Source organism: Erythrolamprus reginae, chromosome 3 (genome assembly GCF_031021105.1).
Source record: "Erythrolamprus reginae isolate rEryReg1 chromosome 3, rEryReg1.hap1, whole genome shotgun sequence".
NCBI classification, from domain to species: domain Eukaryota; kingdom Metazoa; phylum Chordata; class Lepidosauria; order Squamata; family Dipsadidae; genus Erythrolamprus; species Erythrolamprus reginae.
In genome coordinates, this window is record NC_091952.1 from 223,012,444 (window position 1) to 223,034,180 (window position 21,737).

The window sequence follows — 21,737 nt, forward strand, 5'->3', positions numbered from 1 at the left end:
CTATCTATCTATCTATCTATCTATCTATCTATCTAATTGGATTTGTATGCCATCCCTCTCCAAGGACTCAGGGTGGCTCACAGCATATATAAAAACAGAACAATAATTTAAATCCAATTAATGATGAGATGAGAAGGAATCCAGTTTTGAAGGATTTTAACTCTTAGGTTTTAGCTTTGTTGCTGATTGAGCTACTTTTTTTACTTTTTAATTCATTGTTAATATTGTTAATTTGTTTACCCTGTTTTAAATTCACTGAGCTAATTTACTGGTTTTCTTTAAAATAAATATTCTAAAACATGTAATCTACTGATGTCTCAATTAATGTAATTTTTTTGGTTTCCATTTTTATAAGTTACCAGTAGCCACTGCATTTTCTTACCTCGGCTTATACTCGGGTCAATAATTTTCCCCAGTTTTTGTGGCAAAAACTGGTGCCTCGGCTTATACTCGGGTCGGCTTATACTCGAGTATATACGGTATGTTTATCCCAGGCATGTTTAAATTCAGTTACTGTGGATTTACCAACCACGTCTGCTGGAAGTTTGTTCCAAGGATCTACTACTCTTTCAGAAAAATAATATTTTCTCGTGTTGCCTTTGATCTTTCCCCCAACTAACTTCAGATTGTGTCCCCTTGTTCTTGTGTTCACTTTCCTATTAAAAACACCCCTCCTGAACCTTATTTAACCCTTTAACATATTTAAATGTTTCGATCATGTCCCCCCTTTTCCTTCTGTCCTCCAGACTATACAGATTGAGTTCATTAAGTCTTTTCTGATACGTTTTATGCTTAAGACCTTCCACCATTCTTGTAGCCCGTCTTTGGACCCGTTCAATTTTGTCAATAACCTGTAATCTTTAAAAACCTTACCCTGCCAAAGGCATGGTATTCTGCTGTTCTTATTTATTGTCCACAAGACATCATCCAAGAAAGGCAAGGATCTTAGGAAGGAACTTAAAGTATTTCAACTGCTTTTAGAAGAGATAAAAAGCAGTACTACATAACTTTTGTAAAGATGTTGATGATGGAAACAGACCTGGTGAAACAAAGATCTTTGGACTGACAAGGATGTTCAAATCTCAATTTGGTATACTAAGGTATGTCAATAAGTATTTTAAAAAGATCAGTTAGAATGGAAGGAATGTTCTATAGTAGAGAGACCAAAGCCCAAGAAAACTTGGAAGATAGTCTATATCAGAAGGGTCAAACTTACGTTGGCACATGATTTATCGGGACTTTCCCTCCCTTTGCTAAACTAAGTATGGGCATGGCCAGTGTGTGACACATCCAGCCCTTGGATGGGAGTTTGACAGTCCTGGTGTATACATACAAGAAATCCTAACACTAGAACAGAATAACAGAGTTGGAAGGGATCTTGGAGGTCTTCTAGTCCAACCACTAGAAGATGTTCAGTCTGCACTGTGGTCATTACCAAGTTGGCGGGCTACACAAATTGATGGAATATCTATAAAAATATGGCAAACACAGTAACACAACAATATTTTTGTTTACCTGGCCAATCAAACTGGAGAATACAAAGACGCCTGAGAAAAAATTCGTAAGCTGAAAGATGATTTCAAACAAAGTGACTGGTTCTGGTAGTCCACCAATAGTAATCAAAGTGCGAACAGCCCAGTAATAACATCTTAGATACCTGTAGATATAAAACAATTTCTGATATTATTTTTCTACAGATGGTTGAACAGATTATTATTGTTCAGAATAAGGAATACTGTAATGGCTTTTTTCTAAAGCAGTTAATCTTTGGAATAATAATTAGGTAATGAATCACAGAGATTTTCACCACTGTTTTATCTAGATAAAGAGTAAATTAAAAATTGTGTGCCCTATAAGAGTAGCTGTCTAGTTGTACCAATCAGGAACTAAGTATACAACAGATATGTTTTAGTCTAAGGATGGTGAACCTTTTTGGCATTGGGTGTCTGGGATGCAACCCTGAAGAGCAGCTGCTCAGTGGGCACGTGCATGACAGAAAATGAATTTTTGGTTTTCAGCATGCGCATGCGCGCTGGCCAGCTAGTCTTCCAGTTAATAGGCTACATCAGTGATTTTCAACCTTTTTTGAGCTGCGGCACATTTTTTACATTTACAAAACCCTGGGGCACATTGAGCGGGCGGGGGGGGGGGGGGTGGCTAAAAAAAGTTTGGACAAAAAAATTCGTGCTCTCTCTTCTTCCCTTTCGCTCTATTTCTCTGTCCCTCCCTCTTTCTCTCCCTTCCTCTTTCTTTCTCTCTCTCTGCATCCCTCTTTCATTCTCTTCCTTCCTTCCTCTCCCTTTTGCTCTCTTTCTCTCTCCCTCCCTACCTCCTTGTATGTCTTTCTCTTTCTCTCCTTCCTTCCCTCTCTTTCTTTCTCTCTCTTGTTTTCTTTTTCTTTTTCTCTTTCTCTCTCTCTTGCTTTCTTTCTCTCTCTCTTGCTTTCTTTCTCTCTCTCTCTCTTGCTTTCTTTCTCTCTCTGAGCTTCGCGGCACACCTGACCATGTCTCGCGGCACACTAGTGTGCCACGGCACACTGGTTGAAAAACACTGGGCTACATACTCATTCTTCCAGTTTCCGGCAGTGCCGCACTCATAAAGGCCAGCTGATCATTGTGCATGCATGAGCATCAGAAACCCAGAAAAGGAATGGGCAACACTTGTATACGCCAGGCGACATGGCTCCACGTGCCACTTTGGGCATGAGTGCTACAGGTTTTCCATCACAGTTCTATTCAGTTATATGGATCGAATGCCAACTCATCTTAAAAACTAAGATTTATAAGACAATCTATTTATTTATTTTATTTATTTATTGGATTTGTATGCCGCCCCTCTCCGCAGACTCAGGGCGGCTAACAACAATAATAAAAACAGCATGTAACAATCCAATACTAAAACAACTAAAAAAAACCTTATTATAAAACCAAACATACATACAAACATACCATGCATAAAATTGTAAAGGCCTAGGGGGAAAGAATATCTCAGTTCCCCCATGCCTGGCGGCAGAGGTGGATTTTAAGAAGCTTACGAAAGGCAAGGAGGGTGGGGGCAATTCTAATGTCTGGGGGGAGTCATTCATTCTGTTCCACTGTAGGGCATTGAATGTAAGGCAGCAACAACAGTGACCAAAAGCACATGCTTTACTTGCTCTCCCTTACATTCCTGTGAAATAAGTTTCCTGAAACTCAGAGAATGCTCTTTGCTCCTTTCCTCGGCTTGTTTTGGGCTTGAGTCATGCTGCATACTGTGTCGCTTTGAGAATGGATCTTGCTTATCGCTGTCAAGGTCATCTTCTCTGTTCTCTACAAAATGGCACCCTGTGTGCTTGAGTGTTTCCACAGGGTGTTGTACAAGCCTGATTTCTAAGCTCTCCAATTTTTCAGTTGCGGGCTCTGCATTTTGCGTGGTTTTACTGAATTTTCAGAATAGTTTGATCTATTGCATATGTCTGACATTCGTAGACAGTAGGACACAGGGCTTGAGATTTAAGCTGTCTTTGGACATTTCCACAGTAACTATTCACTTTCTTAGAAATATATACTTCAAAGCCTGTTATCCTCACTTCATCCCACCCACTCATTTGTTTCAGTTTTCCTTCTATGAATTTATGTATGATATAGCACCTCTTCCCTAGTCACTTCAAGCAGTCAATTACAATAAATACTGTTATCTTCCACGGGACATTATCTTTTCTTTTAAGAACATGTTTGCATATGACCTTCACAGTAAGTAAAGAAATTGTGGAATTAGATCCCATGAAGCCTCTTAAAAGGAAAGATACTGTCTCTTATGATTTGAATGATGCATTATTTATTGCAGTTGGACTTCTTTGATCTTTTCCAAGTGGTAATTTTCTTATCACTCATGATTTCTTTTTTATCGCTCAAGAAAACTGACAATGAGTCAGTTTAATTTATAAAGCCATGTGATGGCTAAATGATTGAGGAAAAGATGAAACCATTAAAGCAATAATTAACATTCATTGATAAAATGAACCGGATGCTAACATTCACTGTACCAGTCTTCCATATAATAAGCACATTTTTATTGCAATTAAAACTGCAGCTAAAGGTCACCAGTGAAAATACTTATGAATGGTTAGCATTTAATTAAAATTACAGGGGAAATGTAACACAAAACCACTTGCATGTTTCCTTGGCCATCATACACCCATTTGGTACTACCAAGTCCTTGATAGGCTGAAGCCCAGTAATATAAGCATGCATTAATATGCAAGGCAAACAACAGGTATCCAATAGTTCGAATGACCCTGTGAAAGAAAGAAAGACCCAAAGTTTATGTAAGTTCTAAGATGCATTTTTTTCTGGGTTTGCTTTTTCTTAGAAAATTTTGATTTTGGGTCAATAGCAACACTGACACTCACCCAATATTAACAGGACAAAAACAAAGCTGTTAATTAGTGATGGGCAAACTGAACCCGCACAATTCGGGTCCGTACCGAATTTTGTGGTGTTTGGTATGCCGAACACAAACCCGAAATTTTTCCAAACTTCGGGCAAAGTTCGGGGTCGTGTTCGGAGCTTTGACGTCACTGGCAGGTTGCTAAGGACGCCAAGGTGATCACTTCCTGGATTCCATAGAATCCAGGAAGTGGTCACCTTGGCGCCCTTAGCAACCTGCCGGTGATGTCAAAGCTCCGCCCCCGGAATCTCTTCGTTGGGGAGATTCCCCATTCGGGTTCAAGTTTGAGTTCGGCTCGGATTCGCCCAAATTTTGCGTAAAATTCGGCTGAACTTGCCGAACCCGAACCCCGTTGGATTTGCCCATCACTACTGTTAATCTATTTTATTCGTTTGAAATTCAATCCCTATTTAACTAGTCTAGTGACACTAGTGAATTAAGTTTCTTGTAGGATAACACAGCCAACTAATTAAATTTACACTGGATGTTTGGGAATAAACATTTGTTTTCATGAAATAATATTTGGTAGAAACTGGTGATGTTAAAATCAGAAATCCCCAGACTAGAGAGAATTGAAATAAAAACATACTCTAGCTGCCTCCTAAGGACATTGTTTGTTGAGAGGCAGCCTGGTCTGATGGTTAAAGCACTGCACTAGAAAGTGGGAAACTGTGAGTTCAAGTCCTGCCTTAGCCACGAAAGCTGGATGTCTTTGGGCCAGTCATTCTCTCTCAACCCAACACAACCCACAGACTTCTTTATTGTGGGAAAAATAGGAGGAGAATGATGTAGTTTGCTGCTTTTTACTATTTGTAAAAATGATAAAGGTGGGATACAAATAAATAAATTAGAATAAAAACAACAACAACAATAATCATAGTAATATTAATAATAATTTAGGCCCCTAGGTGGGGCTTGACTAGTAATGAATACCAAATCCAGCAAAAAACTGGTCACTGTGATACAATTGTAGATATTACTATCATCATCATCAACAGCAACATCATCATCAACAACAACAGCAGAGTTAGAAGGGACCTTGGAGGTCTTCTAATACAACCCTCTACGTAGGCAGAAAACCCTACACCACTTCAGACAGATGGTTTTCCAACATCTTCTTTAAAACATCCAGTGTTGGAACATACACAACTTCTGGAGGCAAGCTGTTCCACTGATTAATTTTTTTAACTATCAGGAAATTTCTCCTTAGTTCTAAGTTGCTTCTCTCCTTGTTTAGTTTCCACACATTGCTTCTGATTCTACCCTCAGGTGCTCTGGAGAATACGTTGATTCCCTCTTCTTTGTGGCAACCCCTGAGATATTGGGACACTGCTATCCCTTAGTCCTTCTTTTCCATTATTAAGCCCCACATGATCGACAAATTCAAGCAGAAACACTGATTTCAAAAAGGCATACCTAATGTGCTAGTCAGAGCAATAATACTGAAGACTGAAAGAGTACCTATTCAGGCAGATTTATAGTAAGTCAATCAAGACAGAGTCTCCTTGAAACACTTTCTTCCCACACCCCTAAACCATGTTGCTGTTTTTCAGTCAAAACTACCTTGGCTGATTTTACAATATCTGGAATAGTCTATCACAGCAATCAAAATTCTATCCAAGGATCTTTCGGCACAAATAAGTAGGAAGAAAAATACAGTAATTAATACATACAGACACGCAGACACATTTCTGAACGAACAATAAATCCTTTTATTGTGTGAAGCAAAGTTTCTATCAGGCAAAGTTTTTACTGAGAGTCTTATGTTATGTTATGTTGTCGAAACGTGGAACTCATTACCGGACTCCATAGTGTCATCCCCAAACCCCCAACACTTTACCCTTAGATTATCTACGGTTGACCTATCCAGATTCCTAAGAGGTCAGTAAGGGGCAAGTACAAGTGCACTAGAGTGCCTTCCGTGCCCTGTCCTATTGCTCTCCTATATCTCCTATACCTTTCTTCTATTCCTATATCTTTTCTTCTATTCTTTCATTGATATGTTCTATTACTATATCTTCTTTTCTATTCTTTCATAGATATATTTTACTACGAGTATCTCCTCTATAACCTTCATCATGTATTTTACTATGTGTATATAGATATATACCCACTAAAACCCTCATTGTGTATTGGACAAAATAAATAAATAAATAAATGTTAAGACTAGCCAAGCATGATAGAATTTGCTCAGTATTGTAGATTCCATTACATCACACCGGATCTTAATTCTGGTAACAAAAATAGTGTTCATTTAAATGTCCAAATCTATTTTTCCTACAAGGCTTTATAATGTGTTCCATGTGACTGCATGAATTTATCCATTATGGATTGCAGGTAAAGCGGCAGAAAACTATAGAAAAATGCATTTTCCTCCTCAAATTCCTCATCCCAAAATATTAAAATATTTCTGAAGACTATACTACACGATAGTATAACATTGGTAACACATACCTGTAGATGTATGCTTTATCCATTACTGCTTCTAACTTGTCATTGAATTCAAAGAATGTGAGATGCTGAATATAAAGCAAGAAAAAATAAAACCAACTCTAGAATACATTTTTGTCATAAATTGCCTACCAGTTCCCTTTTCTATAGGGAAGGTGATGATTTTTTTTCTTGACACTGAATCAGTGTTTTTGACAGTGTTGTTTTATTCAGTTAACTAAACTTTTTTTGACTAAGTTTTGCTGATTATATTTATTCATTACTTGATTTCTATATAATTAGCTTTTTGAAATTGTCTGGATAACTTCTTTTCAAATTTGCAAATTAAAGGGCATCTTTAATCCATTAATTTGAAATTAAATTAGATAAAACAGTTCATGAGTCAGGACACCTCTCACCCCAAAAAGTACAAAGAGTCTAAAATCATGAATAAGTACTTAATTTGCAGCATTTACATAATGAAATCATCTTACATATATAAATTTGCCCTTGATCTTTTCAGAGGATGTCTATACCTATTTTTCCTCTTGCTTTTAAAAAGATTTATTCATCCATTTATTTTTAAATGAAACAGATATTTTGCAGATATGCTATATCAGTCCCAGCTATTATACTTTATAAGAATAGTTTTGGGACCCACAGGTATTCTGAGAAAATAAAAATAGTAAGTACAGTGTTACCTCTACTTACGAACTTACTGTAATTTGTTCCGTGACTAGGTTCTTAAGTAGAAAAGTTTGTAAGAAGAAGCAATTTCCCCCATAGGAATCAATGTAAAAGCAAATAATGTGTGCGATTGGGGAAACCACAGGGAGGGTGGAGGCCCTGTTTCCTTCCAGGTGATTCCTAGAGAGGCCCCATGGAGGCTTCTCCCTGCTTTTTCTGGCCCTGTTTCCTCCCAGGAGATTCCTAGAGAGGCCCCATAGAGGCTTCTCCTTGCCTTTTCCGGTTACAGTTTTGGAGGCTCGGGTTTGTAGGTAGAAAATGATTCTTGAGAAGAGGCAAAAAAATCTTGAACACCTGGTTCTTATCTAGAAATGTTCATACGTAGAGGCATTCGTAGGTAGAGGTACCACTGTAGTTGTACCCACATGCATCTTCATTTCTTTCTCAAAATACAAACAAACAATGAAAATCAAAGATAAATAGATTTGTAGAAAACATTCTTGGACAGAAATTTTTCAGCAGCAATTTTGTAAATAGGGAATACAATGTAATCCGCAATCCATATGTACCAATTAGCCTAAAGTGGTGTTTCTCAATCTTTCCAAATTTAAGATGTGTGGACTTCAACTCCCAGAATTCCCTAGTTGGCCCACACAGGCTGACAGGGTTGAAAAACTAAAATTTAAAAATAATATTTTTGTATAAGTGTAAATCTAATTGAACATAGTGAGACCTATTTTTATATAAATTTGCAGAAAATTACATTTATACTGTAAATTTACATTGTAAATTTACATTAATGTTAATTCATAAAATAGATATCTTCCATTCTAGTGCCCAAGGATAGTGTACAAGCTTTTAAAATTCCTTCAGAACTGAAAGAAATGAACTTTTTGTTCTCAAAGAAAAGAAATAGAAATGTATAGTCAGAAAGTGGGTGGCATGTTTTTATTTTGAATCCATCTCATCCCCAGTGAGATCAATGAATCATAAGGAATATGAGTTTTATCCCAAGATTAAGAGTAATAATAGATAATCTCTTCTTACCTTCAGTGTCCTGTTTGCTCTAAATATTGGACTGAATCCAAATACAACATATAAAACATCAAATGGAATTACTGAAAATAAATCAAGCTGGTGAAGCAAACAATTCAGTTAGTCTTGCTTAAAATAATATTAATTTGATAACTTGTACTAAAAGCTACTCAAAGTTAATTTGGTTTATTGAGTTCTGAATATTTGTCAGAAATGTGTCTAATTATTATTAATAATAATTTATTAGATTTGTATGCCACCCCTCTCCGCAGACTCGGGGCGGCTCACAACAATAATAATAACAATATGAAAATGTAACAAATCTAATATTTAAAAAAAACATCTAAAAAAACTGTCATTTAAAACCATACAACTATATAGGACTGGAGGAAATATCTCAATTCCCCCATGCCTGGCGATACAGGTGGGTCTTAAGCAATTTGCGAAAGACAAGGAGAGTGGGGGCAGGTCTCTCTGGGGGGAGTTGATTCCAGAGGGCCGGCGTCACCACAGAGAAGGCTCTTCCCTTGGGGCCCACCAGGCCACTTTGTTTAGTCGATGGGACCCGGAGAAGGCCAATTCTGTGGGACCTTATTGGCTGCTGGGATTCGTGCGGCAGAAGACAGTTCCAGATGTATTCTGGTCTGATGCCATGTAGGGCTTTATAGGTCATTACCAACACTTTGAATTGTGACCGGAAACTGATTGGCAGCCAATGCAAGCCACGGAGTGCTGGAGAGACGTGGGCGAATCTAGGTAACCCCACAATAGCTCTTGCGGCCACATTCGGCACGATCTGAAGTTTCCGAACACTTTTCAAAGTGAGAAGCAAAGTAGGAAGAATAAATTATTCTCATTGTTCCTTGTTTCAACTGAAAATAATTCATAATTTAACACAGACGGGGGCTCCTATTTTTCACCCCTCTAATCTAGATGGTTGCTAAGAAAATGAACACATCAATAATGATGTTGTGATGTGTTCCTCTTTGCAAGATATTGATAGAAACATGGGATAATCTGTTTATAATCTTTTAATTTATTGATTTATTCTATTCATTTGTAAAGTTTAGGTACTTCTCATCTCACTTTCACTGAGTGAGGCTATTTTTTCAGCCTATGGTTAAAATTTGATAAAGTATTCTGGATGGTAATCTATTTCATTTCTAGAAATCAGTGACAGAATATGCTGCATTAAATTTGCCCCCCAGGCTTCCCACAGATATTTCTTAAATTGGTTTCAAAATTTCAGACTGTATTGCAAACTGGCATTTGGCCCAGGCTAGTACCAAATCTGGACTATGCCCATTTGGCCATAATCATACTTACACCCATGCAGGATATACAAGTCTCACTGACTGACTCCTCTATGATCTATTCCCCCAGTGACTGCCTTTCCATTTAGAGACTGTTCCCTCCTTACCACCCCTATGTCTTTCCTTTGTTTTCCTTTGGAAATTAAGTAGGTTCCCAGAATGCCAAAATAAAAATTAGTTGATTCTCAAAATATTTTTAAAAAAATTTCCAGCTAATAATTGCTTAATTATTGTTGGTTTAAATATTTTGATATATTTTTGCTTTAATCTGTTTATTCATATGTAAGGCATTGATTCCTGACTTTGTAAAAATTCAGATGATTAAAACTTGTAAAAAACTATTATTATTTATTGCCATGTTGAAAAAAAAAGATAGAATAATAATAATACCAGTTTCCCAAATGAAGAGACTGTCAAGCATACCCAATTTACTCATCATTTAAAAAATAATAATTTTATCAGATTATTTACATTAAAAAAGAACAAGAAAATGCAATACAAAGAGACAAACAACAACAATGCACTAACAACTACCGTATTTTTCGCTCCATAAGACGCAGTTTTTTTCATCCCAAAGTAGGATGAAAAATCAGCCACGTCTTATGGAGCGAAGATGCAGGCAGGGGGGGGGGAGGCGCTGGAGCAGAGGGGGGCGGCGGCGATATACTCATCTGGAGACCGCCGCCTCTGTCGCCGCCTCTCCTCTTCCCAACCCCGAAGAGAGCCGCGCCTTTCGGCCTCCGGAAGTGCTGGGCCGGGGGATGCCTCCACCCCGCAGGTTTAGGAGGCGGAGCGGCACCGGAGGAGCGTTGGCGATTCCGAGCCTTTGGGAAGGCTACGGGAATCGCTTAAGACCCAAAACCCAGCCAGTCGCTCGCCGCCGGCCGCCGCCTGTGCAAAGTTTGGCTGCGTACTCGGCTGGCTAGCTGCTGCCTGGCCCCCTCCCTCCCGGAGGAGGGTCTCCCTTCGCACCACCAGCAGCGCTCCCCACGCCAGCCAGCCAGCCAAGCCCCGCGCCCGCCGGAGCCGGCTCCTCGCTCTCCCCCCGCCGCCCGCCGCATTTGCCAAGGCTAGGAGGGACGCCGCTGCCCCCCTTCCCTCTCTCCGCCCGCCGCTGCACCTCCTGCTGAGCCCCCTCGGCCCCGCGCGGCGCCTGTCAGAGGAAGCTGCCCTGTCCCGGACAGGATCCGGGGGCGAGGTCGTCGGGGTTTGAGGGGCCCTAAACCGCCCACAGCAGAAAAACAGAAAAAATAAGGGAGAAAGAAAGAGAGAGAAAGGAAGAGGAGAGATAGAAAGGGGGAGAGAGAAAGAGGGAGAGATAGAGAAGGAGAGAGAGAAAGAGAGAGATACAAAGAGAGTGAGTGAGAGAAGGAGAGATAAGAGAGAGAAAGAAAGAGGGACAGAGAGAAAGAAAGAGAGGGACAGAGAGAAAGAAAGAGAGGGACAGAGAGAAAGAAAGAGAGGGACAGAGAAAGAAAGAGGGACAGAGAGAAAGAAAGAGAGGGACAGAGAGAAAGAAAGAGAGGGACAGAGAGAAAGAAAGAGAGGGACAGAGAGAAAGAAAGAGGGACAGAGAGAAAGAAAGAAAGAGAGGGACAGAGAAAAAGAGAGGGACAGAGAGAAAGAAAGAGAAGAACAGAGAGAAAGAAAGAGAGGGTCAGAGAAAGGGAGAGGAGAGATAGAAAGGGGGAGAGAGAAAGAGGGAGAGATAGAGGAGAGAGAGAAAGAGAGAGATACAAAGAGAGTGAGTGAGAGAAGGAGAGAGAAGAGAGAGAAAGAAAGAGGGACAGAGAGAAAGAAAGAGAAGAACAGAGAGAAAGAAATAGAGGGACAGAGAAAGGGAGAGGAGAGATAGAAAGGGGGAGAAAGAAAGAGGGAGAGATAGAGAAGGAGAGAGAGAAAGAGAGAGATACAAAGAGAGTGGGTGAGAGAAGGAGAGATAAGAGAGAGAAAGAAAGAGGGACAGAGAGAAAGAAAGAGAGGGACAGAGAGAAAGAAAGAAAGAGGGACAGAGAGAAAGAAAGAGAAGGACAGAGAAAGGGAGAGAGAGAAAGAGAAAGAAAGGTAGAGAGAAAGAGGGAGAGATAGAAAGAAAGAGAGAGGGGGGCTTGTTTGTATATTTTCCCAATTCCCCTAGGGCAGTGTTATTGTAATAAATATTTTAGCCTACTTTTTGGCTCAAAATATTTTTTTTCTATTTTCCTCCTCTAAAAACTAGGTGCGTCTTATCAGCAGGTGCGTCTTATAGAGCGAAAAATACGGTATATAATCTAACTCCTAGGGTTCTCTTTTAGCAATCTGTATCGATGATTTATATTAATACGGTTTGTATATAACTTACATATTTTTCTACTATTCTTTTTTCCCCATAGTATCTTTTCTTTACAACTCAATCACAACAGATGTAGTCTCATTAACAATTCTATATGTTTTGTTTATTTATTATTGTAAATAATACAATTAATCAAATAATACAACCAATCATAAAACGAGTTCCAAATTTCATAATTTATTCATCTTACTTACCCGAAATTTTAACGAATTCCGGTAGGACTTCTTTATTTCCACTTTATCTGTCTAAAAGTAGAAACAGAAAGAGGACACAGTCAAAATTCAATAATCTCAATAACATATGAGAATTGGTATGTAGTACTGTATAGGATCACATCATAATTACTTGCAAAATATATTATATTTATATTATTTAAACACTCCAAAGTTATTTATCTAAAGACTATAGTGCACCCCATGCATAGAAATGTACTAGAGGTAATGTCAAAAGTGTATGGTGGCACGGTGCTAAGAATACATTGCTGCAGGCTAACTCACTGATCACTCCAGGAGTTTGATTCTAAATAGCTCAGGATTGACTCAGGCTTCCATCCTTCCGAGGTTGGTAAAATGAGGAGCCAGATTGTTTGGGGGCAATAGGCTGATTCTGTAAACTGCTTAGTGAGGGCTCTAAAGCACTATAAAATGCTATTGCTATATTACAGCCCACCAATCAGCTACATTGTAGCTGAGTTGAAAACAATGGATCTTAAAATACAGGTAGTCCTTGACTAACAACAGTGCATTTAGTAACCATTCAAAGTTACGTTTCCATACATATGACGATGTGAGATTTGAACTGCTAATCTACAGCTAGCAGTTAGTTGAAGTAGCCTGTGGTGCTGCACTCTAACCATTGTGCCACCCCGGCCATTGCACCACTATTAAGGCTTTCCTTTAATGCATTATTTATTCTTAGACTTTGGGTAATATTGCTTTGGAAATATTCTTCCACAGGTAACTAAGTTGGAAACAACTAATTCAATATTATCTATACTGTTTCTATGTTTCTTTCAATGTTTTAAGCCTGTCTTTCTCAGTCCTGGAGATACAAGGCATTAAACTGGAAATGTTCTGTAAGAATACATGGACTACATGCTATTAATGATACTTAGAGACCTAATATAGAATAGAATAGAATTTTATTGGCCAAGTGTGATTGGACACACAAGGAATTTGTCTTGGTGCATATGCTCTCAGCGTACATAAAATAAAATATACATTTGTCAAGAATCATGTGGTATGACACTTAATGATTGTCATAGGGGTCAAATAAGCAATGAAGAAGCAATATTAATAAAAATCTTAGGATATAAGCAACAAGTTACAGTCATACAGTCAACATGGGAGGAAAAGGATGATAGGAATGATGAGAAAAACTAGTCGAATGGAAGTGAAGATTTAGTAGAAAGTCTGACAGTGGTGAGGGAATTATTTGTTTAGTAGAGTGATGGCGTTCGGAAAAAAACTCTTCTTGTGTCTAGTTGTCTTGGTGTACAGTGCTCTGTAGCGACGTTTTGAGGGTAGGAGTTGAAACAGTTTGTGTCCAGGATGTGAGGGGTCAGTAAATATTTTCCCCGCCCTCTTTTTGACTCGTGCAATATACTGAACACAGAGAAAAAAAGTTCATATGCTGAAATACTGTCAGAAGAGGGCTTTTCTTTTTTCCAAAACAAAATTTGGAAAACAAGCTATGGTAGAAGAATAAAAGGGTAGGTAATTAAAATCTTTAGGGCGAATAAAATCCATAGTTTTGGATGAGAAATCTTCAGCTTCATTTTAAATCCACACTTTTATTTTAATTTGGGTTTTGTTATGGCTTTTTAAAGGAAAAATGCAATGATTATTATAATCAATCTTTGCTGAAATCTATTGGTAGCAATTATAGATGAGCCATTAGAAGTAACAGTGCTGTACACATGATTTCATTTAGAAGCCGGATAGATGCGCTCTCATTAGCATTAGAACTGTCAGCATTGCATCTATTAAGAATGATTAGTTGTTTATTTTTAAGTTGTGCTCTGATGGGGAATGATGCTATCTCCTTATCAGAGACGTTTACAGAGCTCTAAAAATAAATCAAGGCTTCTTTCGCTTGGCAACAGCCTTCTCATAACTGTAGCCTTCCATGTGCATTTAAAAAGAATTGATTGCATGATTGGAACTGTATTCGTGACTGAAAATAAACAGGATTGTTTTTGAGTTGATGGGTTTAAAGGAAGTTGATGAAGTTTAAAGGACTCAATGGCCAAACTGAAGGTTTTACATGGCAGTCCTGGTTCCTAGCATGTAAGAGCTGTAGAGAAATGTGATTGTAGCCAGCAGCTAGGAGGAAGAGCTGAAACCTTTTATAGAAAAGAGGAATCAAGTAAGAAGGTAAGATGAAGTTACCAAGTTAAGATATTACTAAGAAAGACAGACTAAGTGATTTATATTAGCATTTCTCAACCTCAGCAACATTTGGAGGTATTGTTGACTTTAAAGTCCAGAATTCCCCCAGCCAGTTTTAAAAGTTTGTACTTGTTAAAGCTGCTGGGGTTGAGAAACACTTATTTATGGTAAAACTAAAAAAAAAAATAGATTATTGTGCAAAAGTTCATTTATTTCAGTAATGCAACTTAAAAGGTGAAATGTAACAAACATGCAAGGCCAGATAGTTCAAGCCATGATTTTTATTTATTTATTTATTTATTTATTTATTTATTTATTTGTTTGTTTGTTTGTTTGGTTGGTTGTTTCATTGGTTGGTTGGTTGGATTTCTATGCCGATGCCACCCTTCATCGCAAACTTAGGGCGGCCTACAACAAAGGAGCAAAATACAATACAATATAATGAATTTAACACTAAAACTAATAGTTAAAACTCCAATACAGTGTTCCCTCGATTTTCGCGGGTTCAAACTTTGTGAAAAGTCTATACCACGGTTTTTCAAAAATATTAATTAAAAATACTTCGTGGGTTTTTTCCCTATACCACGGTTTTTCCCACCCGATGACATCATATGTCATTGCCAAACTTTCATCTGCTTTTAATAAATATTTTTTTAAATAAACTTCAATAAATAAACATGGTGAGTAATAATCTAAATGGTTGCTAAGGGAATGGAAAATTGCAATTTAGGGGTTTAAAGTGTTATGGGAAGACTTGTGATATTGTTCATAGCCAAAAATAGTGTATTTACTTCCGCATCTCTACTTTGCGGAAATTCGACTTTCGCGGGCGGTCTCGGAACGCATCCCCCGCGAAAAGCGAGGGAACACTGTAGTATAAAAAGCATTCATTCAACAACCATCACATCTATGACTGGAGCAAGATGTAAGACTCAACGGCTCCAAGTCTGCCGACAGAGGTAAGTTTTTAGAGCCTTGAGAAAGGCCAGGAGGGTGGGGACCTTACAGATCTCTGGAGGGAGTCTGGCCTTCATCCTTCATCAAAGAGAGGGTATCGAGACACAGAGAGGGCTTTTATTATTTCAGACTCAGTTCTGATTGGCTAGAAAGCAGTGTCAACCCCATCCTTGGAAGTTAGCTCCACCCTACGAGAAAGGGCATGGGATGGGTTATGTAGAGTCTGTTTTTGTCTTGTCTATGGTTTTCTCTTTCATTTACCTTTACCTTTTTTGTCTGTTTGGATGAATGTAAAGATACTATGATCAAGAAAATGTCTTTTAAAATGTATATATTTGAAATAAAAAATATTTTTTAAAAAAAAAGAAAGGGCGTATTAGGTAAGTTTACCAATGCCCCTTTTAGAAGCAGGAAGCAACCCCCACCTTTTCTTAACAGCCTCAGCAGATCCAACATTTAAGAGATAAAGAGCTTATTGAAAGAAGAAGTCAAGTATCTTGATAGTTCTATTCATAAGCAAAGCAATTGCTACAGGCAGAAATCCATTCAAGACAGGATATTTTGAAGCAAAAGCAGAATGGTAGGATTAGAAGCAGCCCTTCACCCAAGATTCAATACAGGAGCAAAGCCATCAGTCACAATAGGAATTGCTCAACACAAGCACCTTCATTGCAACATCCCAGAGCAGTCCAACTTCAATGAAACTTAGCTCAGACAAACACCTAAGATTTGCATTTCCTGTTTTGCTTATATACCCTTTGACATTTCTGCCTATGACCCCTACATAACCCCTATATCACCCCATAGGAATACGATAACAGCAAATAGAATATTAAAAGACATGTTCTTGCATAGGAACAGAAAACTCCAATACAAAGCCCAAAGAAAATATATACCCCCCCTCCCCAGTCAACTCCATTTTGTAATCTGCAACAGATTCATAAACACTGGTGGTTCTGTTCATTATTAAACCATATTTCCAATCACCCTCCAGGTTTCCAGTGTCTTCTTCACAACCCAGCTGGACATTTCTTCCAATAGTACCAGTAGTAACAGGTACCATCCAATAGTTTTCTGAGTTTTGTAGTACAAAAGGCACTCGGTTCTAACCTCCCAAATAACACTGAACTTCATCACTGAATGTGTATTTGAATCTAATGTTGTCTGGTAATAAACATCAGCCCAGCCCATTAGGCCAGTGTTTTTCAACCAGTGTGCCGTGGCACACTAGTGTGCCGTGAGACATGGTCAGGTGTGCCGTGAAGCTCAGCAAGAGAGAGAAAGAGACAGAGAGAAAGAAAGCAAGAGAGAGAGAAAGAGAGAGAGAAAGAAAGCAAGAGAGAGAGAGAAAGAGAGAAAGAAAGCAAGAGAGAGAGAAAGAGAGGCAGGGAAGGAGGGAGAGATAGAAAGAGAGCAAAAAAGAGAGGAAGGAAGGAAGAAAGAAAGAGGGATGGACAGAGAGGGGGAGGAAGGAAGAGAGAGAAAGAGAAAGAGAGAAATAGAGCAAAAGGGAGGAAGAGAGATATATAATTTATTTGTCCAAACTTTTTTTAGCCCCCCCCAGTCCCCCCCCCCCCGCTCAATGTGCCCCATGATTTTGTATATGTAAAAAATGTGCCGCAGCTCAAAAAAGGTTGAAATTCACTGCATTAGGCTTCAGGTTCTCAGTTAATTTGTTCTTTTTTCTTTTTACTTACTATTATATCTCCCTCTTTCACAAATTGTACTCGAGGCTGAAATAACAGGAGATCACAGATGTAGCAGATGTCACTCAAGATGTCTATAGCAATCCAGTATATTATGTTGCTGGATGTTTGAACTGGGAATACTAATCGCAGTGGGATGAACCAGCAGTTCCAGTTATAAGCAACAGTAACTAAGAATAACCACATTATATAGCGACGATCTGGAAAAGACAAATAATACGCTTGCTTAAATTGCTACCATTGGGATTTGGGAATGCATTTCTCCAGAAAAAAATAAATGAAGTGCCTAAGGAAAGTATCATAACTTTCTATGTTTAATTGCAGTCTGAAAAGTGATGCGTAGATTATTTATTAGTTAACCTGTATGCTGAAGTTATTTTTAGAAGGCTCAACTTCAGTCACTATTTTCAAACAATTAAAAGATTCCATATTTGGGGGCAGAGTTAATAGTCAGTCTATGTTAACAAAAGGGAAAATATGCTGATTTATCTATAGTACAATAGCACTTACATGTCCAAAGATAATCACTGAGAATTTCACTATCTCCAGCAATTCCTGGCTCTGGAGAATTGGGCTTATACCTGTGAATGCATCTATGGTTTCTGGCAATTCCAATTTTTTCATATATTCTTTTATGAATCGTTTCTTGACTGTAGAACTTGGCTTCTCCTCAGGTTTGCTTTCTTCTTTCTTTTCTTCTTTCTTTTCCTCTTTCTTTTCTTCTTTGGCAGCGGGGGGTGGGGGCTTCTTTTCGGGTGCTAAATATATTTTAGAGAGTTAGAAAGTTAATACTATTTTCTCAAATGCACCAAATTCCCTGAAACGACATAATTTTATCACAGATCCTTTATCCTTGCGGTACTCTTTTTACAACTTCCCAAAAGCATTTATTATTGCTTTAGAAAAGTGATCTGGGCAGGATTAATCCCCATATGAAGAGAAATATAGAATATTAATTTAAAAATATAGAAATATAGTGATACCTCGTTTTACAAACGCCTCGTCATATAAACTTTTCGAGATACAAACCCGGGGTTTAAGATTTTTTTGCCTCTTCTTACAAACTATTTTCACCTTACAAACCCACCGCCGCCGCTTGGATGCCCTGCCTCTGGACTTCCGTTGCCAGCGAAGCACCCGTTTTTGTGCTGCTGGGAAATCCCCTGAGGCTCCCCTCGATGGGAAACCCAACCTCTGGACTTCCATGTTTTTATGATGCTGCAGGGGAATCCCAGCAGGGGAATACCAGCAGCACAAAAACGGGCGCTTCGCTGGCAATGAAAGTCCGGAGGTGGGGTTTCCCTGCGAGGGGAGCCTCAGTGAAATTGCAGCATCGCAAAAACACAGACGTCCGGAGGTGGGGTTTCAAGGACTTCTGTGTTTTTGCGATGCTGCAATTTCACTGATGCTCCCTTTGCTGGGAAACCCCACCTCCGGACTTCTGTTGCCAGCGAAGCGCTCATTCATCACAAAAACACGGAAGTCCGATGGTGGGGTTTCCCCATCAAGGGGAGCCTCAGGGGAATCCCAGCAGCGCAGAAATGGGCGCTTCGGCTGGCAAAAGGGGTGAATTTTGAGCTTGCACACATTAATTGCTTTTCCATTGATTCCTATGGGAAACATTGTTTCGTCTTACAAACTTTTCACCTTAAGAACCTCGTCCCGGAACCAATTAAGTTTGTAAGACAAGGTATCACTGTATTTGTAAACTAATAAAGAAATAAAGGTTAGAAAAGGCAACACCGGTGGAGTTTTATTTTCAAAGTAGAGGTTGTCCTTATTTAGTGGCCACAATTAGAACTGACAACTCAGTTGTTAAATGAAGTGGATACTAAGTAAACTATGACTGTGCTTATAGTCTTATTTCAGTTTTCCTTTGCTTTACAGACTTGCAATGGTCATAAATGCGAAGATTGTTCTCAAAGTTACTTTTTCATCACTGTCATAATTCTTTCACATGTGTCCCGAAGCAAAAAACTACTGGAGGAAAATCCATAAACGGTTGCAGGAAATGACTGGCACAACAATTGAATACCCACTGGAATTTTTCTTATTAGGTATTGTAAAGAAATCATACCCCATAAACACTAAGCACTTAATGTTACACATAGGGACAGTGGCTAGAATCGCCTATGCGCAACGATGGAAAGATCCCCAGATACCCTTGGAGAAGGAAATTATTTTTAAAAATTATGATTGCTAGGAAATGGACAGGGTAACGATGGAGTTAAATGATCAAAAAGACTCAGATTATTATTTGGACTAAATGGTATGAATGGACAAAAAAAAACACCAGTAGGAGATGGACGGGGAAAAAAGAAAAGAAAACAAAAAAAACACCAATGTATACAATGTACAAACTATACAAGGCATTATTACCAATGTATATACACTGCTCAAAAAAATAAAGAGAACATTTAAAAAACAGAATATAACTTTAAGTAAATCAAACTTCTGTGAAATCAAACTGCACTTAGGAAGCAACGTTGATTGACAATCAATTTCATATGCTGCTGTGCAAAATGGAATAGGTGTGCAAATGAAATATTCAATGAGAATATTTCATTCATTCAGATCTAGGATGTGCTATTTGAATGTTCCCCTTATTTTTTTGAGCAGCATATATAGATGTTGATCTGCTTGAAAATGTTAAGGTTTTTCACTTCCCCACATGCGCCATCCCTTGTGCATGATTTTGTTACCTGCACAGGTACGGGAAGCATAATTGCACTCAATCCCACATTTGTATTCCAGATTCGCTGGGCTGCGTGCAATTAAGTGTTCCGGCAGCAGCCCACCTCTGACACTATTTATTTATTTATTTATTTATTTATTCATTCATTCATTCATTCATTCATTCATTCATTCATTCAATTTTCTCCTTAGACTCAGGGCGGCTTACAACATGTTAGCAATAGCATTTTTTAACAGAGCCAGCATATTGCCCCCACAATCCGGGTCCTCATTTTATCCACCTCGGAAGGATGGAAGGCTGAGTCAACCTTGAGCCGGTGATGAGATTTGAACCGCTGATCTACAGGCAGTGAAGGGCTACCAAAATTTTTACTACCACACTGTGGGCGTGGCTTTTGCATTTTGTTTCAACATCTTTCAGTGCAAATTAGGTGTTCTGGGGTGGAGCGCCAAATATTATTTTTATTTTATTTATTTATTTATTTTCTCCAATACATAATGAGGGTTTTAGTGGGTATACACATAGTAAAATACATGATGAAGGTTATAGAGGAGATACTCATAGTAAAATATATCGAAGAAAGAATAGAAAAGAAGATATAGGAATAGAACATATCAATGAAAGAATGGAAGAAGAGATATAGGAATAGAAGAACGGTATAGGAGATATAGGAGAGCAATAGGACAGGGGATGGAAGGCACTCTAGTGCACTGTGTTCCTGACCGTTCCCGTAGGAGCCCATCACTGCCTATAGGTCTACAGTCAGCTTCAGTGGCCTGCAGTACAACACTCTACCTGCTGCGCCACCCCGGCTCATCTATGTTACAGAGTTAAGCACATGTGACCCAGAAAACTACAGGCAAGCTCACTGTATTCTCACTATATTTCTGTACTGATATTTCTTTAAGGCTGAATAATTAAGGTTCTTGTCAAGCATTGGACAAGAGGGGCGGCATACAAATCTAAATAAATAAATAAATAAATAAATAAATAAATAAATAAATAAATAAATAAATAAATAAATAAATAAATAAATAAATAAATAAATAAATAAATAAATAAATAAATAAATAAATAAATAAATAAATAAATAAATAAATAAATAAATAAATAAATAAATAAATAAATAAATAAATAAATAAATAAATAAATAAATAAATAAACAAACAAACAAACAAACAAACTATAAAAATAACTTGGTAGATGAGGAGTAACTTTCTGGTAATACCCTAAAATTAACCCACGTGGAGAACCGGATTCACAATCCCAATTTATTACCTTCAAAGCACTGGTAAAACAATGGAAGTAAAAAAGAGTACAGCTTCCACAACTTACATGCGGTTGGACTGACTTCTGGTGAAGAGATTACTGGATTAGTCACCTTTTCCTTATAAGTAGTTGTTCTTTCTCGCATTTTTTGGACCATGTCTTGCAGCTGTATTTGTGCATATTCATTGATAATGATTTCCGGTGGTTTATTTTCTGGGCTGTTTATGGGATAGGACAATGATTAAGATCTTTGGGGGGGGGAAGGATGACTACATCCATGTATTAAGATAAGCTTAAAAGTATCTCGCCATAACACAGATGGTCCCTTATCTTGAGAATGGAATAATTTGATTATTAAAAGAGCAGACACTGCAGAAGTAAAACGTTAGAGATCTGGCCTACTCTGTATAGGAAACATATGCTCAAGTGAGACAGCATAGCTTCATCACTGCCAATAAATTTGTACCTTTGCCTATGTTGAAGAACCAATTTATT

The 21,737-nt window shown here is 38.3% G+C and overlaps 1 protein-coding gene across 1 annotated transcript in view; it reads right to left on the bottom strand.

The window, feature by feature from the left end:
* CNGB3 (cyclic nucleotide gated channel subunit beta 3) overlaps nt 1-21,737 on the bottom strand; it is an 80,479-nt gene that overhangs the window by 17,403 nt on the left and 41,339 nt on the right. The window contains 8 exon segments of the mRNA XM_070748010.1: nt 1,516-1,657; nt 4,154-4,276; nt 6,883-6,947; nt 8,593-8,679; nt 12,420-12,470; nt 17,270-17,478; nt 17,860-18,036; nt 21,309-21,460. Coding sequence (XP_070604111.1) covers nt 1,516-1,657; nt 4,154-4,276; nt 6,883-6,947; nt 8,593-8,679; nt 12,420-12,470; nt 17,270-17,478; nt 17,860-18,036; nt 21,309-21,460 — 1,006 coding nt within the window.